At 40.5% G+C, this 8637-nt stretch overlaps 1 protein-coding gene across 1 annotated transcript; it reads left to right on the plus strand.

Moving 5' to 3' along the window:
- The first annotated feature begins 4613 nt into the window (after window positions 1-4613).
- Window positions 4614-8275, plus strand: znf703 (zinc finger protein 703). Its single transcript, XM_055199035.2, has 2 exons — window positions 4614-5311; window positions 5985-8275. The coding sequence occupies exons 1-2, from the start codon at window positions 5066-5068 to the stop codon at window positions 7488-7490; spliced, it is 1752 nt and encodes a 583-aa protein (XP_055055010.1). The 5' UTR covers window positions 4614-5065; the 3' UTR covers window positions 7491-8275.
- Window positions 8276-8637: the final 362 nt, after the last annotated feature.

Consider the following 8637-nt stretch of genomic DNA (forward strand, 5'->3'; position numbering starts at 1 on the left):
GATAAACCCCTTCCTATCATTTCTTTCACACGCAAAAACACAAACAAGGCTTCTTAGGTGAGTGCAGGTTTGTTCTCACAACAAACAGCAGGAAGAAAAAAGTATAATATAACTAGTGACCAGTGATGGGAATAACGCGTTACAAAGTACACAGGATTTAAGGACAAAACAATCCACGTAGCCTACTCCGTTTTCTGATTAAATATCTTCCTTTAATCCTGTGTATCATTTAAATCCAACACAAAACAAACAATATATGACCAAAGAGCGCAGTCCCTGCGGCAAGCTTCACAAGCTGTGTTCCAATTCAAGGGTTGCACCCTACTAAGCATGCGATAAAAGGTGAGCACTCGGCCTTTCAAGTTCGCGAAGAGAACTGAAATGAGACGGTCTAACCTTCGGAGGACCCATAATTTGCCTCACCTGCTGCACACGTTTCTAACTTATTAAAATAAATATGAAATCAGAAAAATTATAATTTATTTTAGAAAATATCACATGTTGACACAATTGTCTCCAAATTTTTAAAGAGACACTACACAATTTTAACACATTATATATTTTTGTAAACATGCAGAATATTTGTCTAAATGGTCTAAATGATATACATAAATAAACTAAGTTTACATATTAAGATAATTTCTAACAAAAATATTCAAAGGTTGAATCTAAAGCAAAATAGGCTCCTACAGTATGTGATATATTAGAGTCTTACGTGTAAAATAGCCCATCCATATCATTTTACTGTTTGACTGTTCAGTACTGTTCATATTTACATTTAAAAAGCAGACATAAAAGTAACTTAAAAGTTACTTTTCTAAGTAACTAATTACTTTTGATATACAGTAACTGGTAGAGTAATTCAGTTACTTTTAAAAGAAGTAACTAGTAACTGTAACTAATTACTAATTTTCAGTAACTTGCCCAACACTGCTAGTGACACAGTGTAATCACCTAGTTTAATACTGTGAAGTTTTTATTCACCCTATGTTATGTCGCAGGCCTACACAGTAATAGATTTCAACACTGGACATTTTGTTTACCTCACCATTGTACCGCTGAAGCAAAGCCACACCACTCCTAAATATTCAACCATGTTTTATAGTGGAACAATCCCTCTTTTGTGCTTTTAAATGATTTGATCCCCAATCTTACAATCACTCCGAAGGATTGTGGGGTTTGTGAAACCACAAAAAGAAAAAGAGGGCTACGTTTTACAGTTCTCCAGGGTTGGTCTCACATGTCAGCTACACTCCATAAAGCTGTCCTGTCCCTCTTTTTCACGAGATTATTATTTCTGGAGAACAGACCAGGCATGAGCAGCAGACTCCCTGCCTCTGGGCTCCCTTTTCATACCACTCACCTCATAAATCAGTCACAGGTAATTAAATGCAAGTGATTTGCATCCTTTTTGTTTATTTTGCTTTGCCGTCTCTCAGTCTGTCCCAAAGAGTGACAAACTATTCCGGAGCGAAACTATAAAGTGTCAGTCAAGTAAGAATGGTATAAAAATATAAAGTGTAAATGGAAAACTGCAGGCCAGGCTCGGTTGCCAGGGACAATGGTCAAATATGCAGTGAAGTATTCATGAAGTGCCTGACTGTGCCGAATACCACAATTCAGAGAGCCAAAGTACTTGAAAGAATCATGTAATGAGTATATTAGGTGTATTAGCAAGCTTCCTTTATGCAAAAAAATTAAAACTTCTTTCCCATATCCGTTTTCATATTCACTCTTTAACTATAACATTCCAGTAGGTTTGTTGCACTCGGTAATCTATTATGATGAGTGACCTCTCACAGAAAGCTTTCAGAGATACGAGGGGGCTACGGTCACGCAGGATGTCTAGCCCTTGCTTTTAGCTCTTTGTTTAGTCAAAGATATGGTAAAGCCTCGTGCTTTGATACAGTCATGCATAGGCAAACGCCTTCAGGCTTAACGGGGATTGGTCAGATTGGCCTCTTAAAGGGGAGGCCTGCCCCTTAAAATCCACAACAGGAAATGACCATCCGTCATTTATACGTCAAAACAGCTGTTAGCAGCCCACTTCAAGGCCAGACTTGAAAGGAGCTGTTCCCCGTTGTTCCAGCCCGCCCTCAGTTCTTTCTCTCACTCTCTTTCTCTTTTTCATTTTCCCTTCCTCCTCCTCTAGGGTGCCTTTAAACTCCCTCCATTCCACCCACACCTTTGCCCCCTGCCAAACTCACTTATCCTGAAAATGTTTTTGTAAGGCAATCCATCTTAATTCCGAGCCATGCATTGGAATTTTAAGATTTGAGGTTATAAAATTTGTTTTGAAGAAAAGTTTTACTGTCCTAAAACCACAGCATTTTGAGTTTCTGTCTAACTATATCATTTCTACAAAAACGGAAACATTTCAGACATCTCAAGCACTTTTTAGTGAACTTTTAGTGAGATGTTAAAGCAGAAGTGGGGGGAATCGGCGAGTGTCTACCCGCATTAATAAGCTTGTTGACAGGTTGGACCACACCTGTCATAACCTGGAGTATCTGTTTGTGTAAAGCAAAGACAACTGACACGTTCAAAGGCAGCGATCATATCAGCTCACTTAACCCTGAGAACATCTGAATTTGCATGTTCCAGTAATTTTATAGATCTGCACGGGCATTAGAGACTCCTGTGCAGGTGATAAGTGATGGATGACACTAATAATGACAAAGCAAACAGCGGGACTGTTGACTGAAGGAGAGGTGACTTCATACAACTGGCGCTGCTATCTGTCTCCAAACATATGTGCAAGCACACACACACACACACACACACACACACACACACACAAACACTAAACGGCTTTAGACGCTGTAGGTAAAGAGATCCTTGTTAACAATGGCAGATAAGCTTGTACGTAGACTCGACATTTATAATTTCATTTATAAATCTTCAAAACCCAAACTAACAGTACATGACAAGATGGATCACAAAATTCCTATTATGTGAAACAGAATGACGGTTTAAGTAATTTAACAACTTAAGAGTATCAAGATAGAAATAACTGTTATGTATGATTGAGTGTGGTTTAATACTTTGCCACTTCAGTCAAGCTTGATCATTTTGTGTGTGTGTTTGTGCGTGTCTGTAGGTACTTGTCAACGTGTGGGAGGGTGCGCTGTACGTTGGATCTAAAATGACAGGTTGCTGACAGACTTAAAACTCTTTCTGTCTCTGCAATGGAGTGTCCTCGGGCCTTCATTCCTCCCTACACACCATTATTAAATGAATATTCACCTCTGCCACCCAGATACGTGAGACAAAGCCCTCCAAACACATGTTTGCCTGTGGCTCCTCCTCTCCTCAGGTCAACAGTTCATGCATTCTGTCTTTTTGTCATTTTTATTACACTAAGGCAGGCAACATCACCTTTCAAGACGCTTCCCAGGTGCTCTTTGTTTTTACCCCCGGAACAGCTCCAGATATCAGGGCTTTTTCATCTCTCTGACTCACCTGACAGGTATTACCATTCAGAGCAACATAAATATTCTCTCGCGTCCATAAATTTTGAGCCATGATATTTACACTGTGCACAGAAGTGGCCTTTCTATTCTGTCAATATGAAATACGGTTTAGCCTAACTGCATTGCATTATCGATATATCAGTGCTACAGTAATGTATAAGATACGCAAAGTTATGCAAAAGCTGAAAATATACTATAACAGCATATAAATTATAATCATTATGATGTTTGATGACAATTCGCTGTGATAGGTTTTAGCTTTTTGGAAGAGTAAATTTGTTTAATATTTATAGTAAAACATGCTGTGTGACCATATGTGCACAATACAAATCCAATCTTCTGCATAGATATGATTAAATGCACAAAATGAAGAAGAAAAATGTAACTGAAATCAGTTCAGAAAAATAGTGTATACAAGCAGCTCCTATGTATGTGGTTTAATAATGCTGGGTATTAACACTTACGAACAACCAAAGCCATTAAATATACCGGATTTCAAAGTTACTCCGACAAAAATTAGCACAGTCTCCCTGTAATAGGCTCTGTCAGGCTTCATTTTTCAATGATTAAGCCAATTCATTGCATAATTAAGTTAGCTAAATTACTTCAATGGCAAAGTAACATTGGATAATGTAATAAAGTTATTAACATTCCAGGACTGGAGGCACATAGGCATGGGCTGTTATAATCTATGAATGTATTACTCAGTATCATTTGACTTGTTTGACCTATAAATAAATTGCTATACACATCCTAAGCGTTTCAATCTAATATTACAGTTAAGCCTTTAAAGTAAAGCTATCAACATTGGTTTTACATTTAAGTCATATTTTTGTAAAGCATGACATACATTTAGATTTGCTTGTGCAGACATTTAAATCAGTGTGTCATTTTGAACCACAAATATAATTGTAGGCTATTCTGTGTCAGAATGAGTCAACCTGTTATTATTATTATTACTATTTATCAACGCGTGGATCAATGTCACCAATATAAATAATCTGCAATGTGTTAGCACGTTTTACACAACGATCAAGGACTTGGCCAGCAGGACCGAAGCAAGTTTAAAGGAAAGAGGAGGATAGTCTCCGCCCCTGTTGTGCCTACCCACTTATTACTAATGCAGATCCAGCCGATTGGTCGGCGCCTGAGCGCTTTGAAGTTGCCCTCAGATCTTCAGTACGAGAGGAGTGTATATGCGCGCGGAGGGTGTAGTGCACAGATCGGAGCGCGCACGGACCAAGGGAATGCTTGCTATTATTTGTCACTGTGTGTATCAGTAACTAAATCAGTGTGCGTGGTAAGTGAGCAAGATCACTTCTTCACGTTGTTTTCGTTTGTGCGTAAAGGACTCGCGATCGTTTGGGTTTAAGGCAACATTTTGATCCGGTGACGGAACGATGTGGAGACGAAGCGCAAGTTCTTTATAGAGACTATAACAGCTCTCTGTTTTTGGACTACAAGCGGAGCTGATGTATTGTCAGCAGAAAAGGATAAAATGTCGTTTGGTTCTTTATTGAAGACATTGGATATCTCTAAATGAGAACTGAATGACGCCCGCCCCGACAGGTTTCTGATCCGCCCCGAACCAGATGAGCGAATTGCCTTTTGGATTTGCAGTCACTTCACGGAACCAGTATCCTCACGTTGACAACCGTAGTTCACCCACCTGTTTAAAATCCCGGACCGACTCGATCGCCTCGCTGCACTACGGTGATCCCGCGCGTCAGGAAAAGAGACTGCCTATACGGATTCTCAAAATGTTGACCGCTCACACGAGTCACATACTTCACCCAGAGTATCTCCAGCCGCTGAGCTCCGCACCAGTGAGCATCGAGGTAAAAATAAATAATTTTTAATGAAGTCACCTTTATTACTTTTTTCTATAAGGAAAAACTTATGAAATATACTCGGAAAGTAATAATGCTATTTTTCAGTCTTTGTTTTTTTTAACGAATTTTTTATTAAATCTGCGTGTCTCGGTGTAAATTTGTAACATTGTTATTTTGTAACCAAAAGGCATTAGTTGCATTAGTTAAAATTTGAATTCGCGTAAAGATATTTGTATATGGATAGACGGAGCGCAGAGGCCGTGCGGTAGCTGCCAACATTTTAAAGCTTTTCCTCATTGGTACGTTCACATTTCCTCATTGATAATGACGTGCGTTTTCATTGAGTTTATACTTATATCTCGTATTGTTAATACAATAGTTTATATACCAGTTTTTGTTAACTTAATAAAAAGTAATAATTAGTCTCGTGTTGCGCGTTTTTTTAAACTCCCCTTCCTCCTCACACTAATTTAAATGTATTATCTGATTCTTTAAGTTTAATATAAATCTAAACAGAAGAATTGCTACATTGTTCACCCCCTCTCTAAAAAATAATTTTTTTATAAGAACAGGTTTTAAAATTAAGTATTATATCTGTCAGTATCCATAATACCAACATTTTTGTTTTTATTTAGTATTGATTTTTATAAATTAACATTTTCTTTCTTTATCTCCGCAGCTGGATGCTAAAAAGAGTCCCCTGGCATTGCTGGCCCAGACCTGCTCTCAGATCGGTAAACCGGATCCACCTCCTTCTAAACTGGGATCCCTCTCCTCCAGCAGCCATGGAGACAAGGAAAGTCGTTCCACCAGCTCCAGCCTGAAGCCTGTGGAGCATCAGAACCTAGATGACAAGTCCAGCTTTAAGCCTTATTCTAAAACTGGATCAGAATGCCGGAAGGATGGCAACAGCTCGGCTGATAAGACGGGGTTCAGAGTGCCAAATAGCGGATCTGCAGCTGTGACATGCTCCTCTTTACCTGCGCGTGTCTCCTCTCCACGGGCCAGCTCTCCTTCTCAGCAGGCGTTAGGACAGTCACACACGCATCGCCAGACTCAGTCTCCCCTCTCACAGAAAACGACACATCTACAAACAACCCACGTGGACTCCAAAGCTGCGGGTTCAGACCCAGGGAATGATGGTGGTGCAGGCGATCGCAATGCGAAAAAAGATCCAGACCACAATAAATCAAGCCTGGACATTGCACAGATAGCCAACTCCAGTCAGGCACGGGCTAGTGCGAACTCCAGCAGTGCCAGTTCCTCTAGCAGTCCTCAACCTGACAATAAGGCTGACACCCAACCCCCTCAGCCTAGCCTGGGCACGGGCCATATTGCCCCCGTGTCTCCCTTCAAACCGGGCCACTCTGTTTTTCCCCTCCCGTCCTCCACCATGGGCTACCATGGCTCCATCGTAGGGGCCTATGCAGGCTATCCTTCTCAGTTTGTGCCTGGGTTGGACCCTTCTAAATCTAGTTTAGTTGGTGGCGGGATGGGTGTGCCAGGGAAGCACCCCAGTTCCAGCCCTCTTACAGGGGCTTCACCTCCCTCGTTTATGCAGGGTTTGTGCAGGGACCCGTATTGCCTCACATACCCCAATGCACCCCATCTTGGGGGCAGCAATTGCTCTTCCTGTGTTCACGATCCATCATCTGCCCTCAAGTCTGGCTTCCCTCTAATGTATCCTGCCCATCACCTTCACTCCCTACACCCCAGTTCTCTGTCCTCTAGCGCCACCTCCTCTCTTTCCCATCCTCTCTATACTTACGGTTTCATGCTGCCCAATGAAACTCACCTTCATGCCTGTAACTGGGTCTCAGTGGGTGGCCCTTGTGACAAACGCTTTGCCACCTCAGAGGAACTTTTGGCCCATTTGCGTACACACACAGCCCTGCCAGGTGTGGATGGGAAGCTGCTCTCTGGTTATCCTTCATCTGTCTCATCTGCTGCTTCCTGCCACCTTCACCTGCCTCCTCCTAACAGCCCAGGAGCTCTTCCCAGTTCCCTCTCCCTGCGTGGGTCACCAGGGCTAGGTTTGGCACGTTACCACCCCTATGGAAAGGCCCATTTGCCAGGAGCTCCATCCATGCCTATGCACTCTCTTCAGGCCACAGCGCCATACTATTCTCCCTATGCTCTATATAGTCAAAGACTGGGCTCTGCTTCTGCTCTTGGTTACCAGTGATTAAAAGACTATGGACAGTGTAAAGATATTGGCATGAGCCCAAGGGGAGCTGGAAAGCACACAGACATCCCGGATTCCCCTAAAAACAAGCAAAAACACAGGATTGCTATGAGGAATGAAATCTCATCTGCTTTGGATGACACTTTAATAAATGGTCACTCCATTTTCCATTAGGATACTAGGGAACCTTTAAGACCTTTATGTGGATGCTAATGAGAAAAGGCAGATTCATGAGAATGCAGGAACTCAATGATCAATTTTTTCCGATTTACCAAAAGTGTGTATTTATTTTTCACTCGAGCGCTTGACTTTTTGTTTTTAAGGGATATTTACCGCCAAAATGAATAATTATCATTTTCACAGGGGAGCAGTATTTTCTCACTATGAATTTGGCTCCCATCATACATTTTGAAATATTACAACGTTTGCAAAGATGGACTATGACATATTGTCTCTCAGACATAAAATCGTTCTTTTAATGTCGCTTTCTTTTGTGCGATACATCTGTGCAACTTGTTCTCTATTGGAGAACGGACGAGCATGACTTGGTCAACAGCAAATTTGTTCCTTTATGATTTGGCGTTTATTTTGTACTTGTACAGTTCAAAGAATAAAATGAAAAGATGTGATATATTTTCTATTGTAGCTGAATCTGCAAGTTGGGGATTGGATGTGGAGAGAGGAAAAGAATTCAGATAAAAGTAATATGTTGTGATGGCAGTGCTATCCATTTAACAAAGTCTTATTTTGTGTAATAAATGATACTTGATTACATTTATAGACGAGTTTTTGTCCCTCGTTTCTCTTTTTTTATGTATTTCAATGTTAACTGTAACCCTCTAGGCTATCTTTCCCATATGATTTTGATCAGGGGGGGAATTAAAGTCAATAGTATAGTATAGTTTTCTGTATTGGTCGATTAAAGCAATTTTTCTCACTATCGGCCAATAGTTAAAAAACAGCTGATAGTCATGGCCGATATATCCTGTCAATCAAAAGAGAACAGGAAATGCAATGAATTTGAGTTCTGAGTATAGAAATGTAAAGAAACACTAGTTTAATGTTCAATGTTAATTGTCATTGTGTCAATGAATAACATTAAGAAAATATTAATCTTCAGAATTTAGTTTATGCACGTTAATATAAT

The sequence above is a fragment of the Misgurnus anguillicaudatus genome, chromosome 22, assembly GCF_027580225.2.
Source record: "Misgurnus anguillicaudatus chromosome 22, ASM2758022v2, whole genome shotgun sequence".
NCBI classification, from domain to species: domain Eukaryota; kingdom Metazoa; phylum Chordata; class Actinopteri; order Cypriniformes; family Cobitidae; genus Misgurnus; species Misgurnus anguillicaudatus.

Coding starts and splice junctions, on each gene's coding strand:
- znf703 (XM_055199035.2), top strand. CDS start 5,066: ATGAGCGAATTGCCTTTTGGATTTGCAGTCACTTCACGGAACCAGTAT. Junction 5,312..5,984: donor CCGCACCAGTGAGCATCGAG/GTAAAAATAAAT, acceptor TTATCTCCGCAG/CTGGATGCTAAAAAGAGTCC.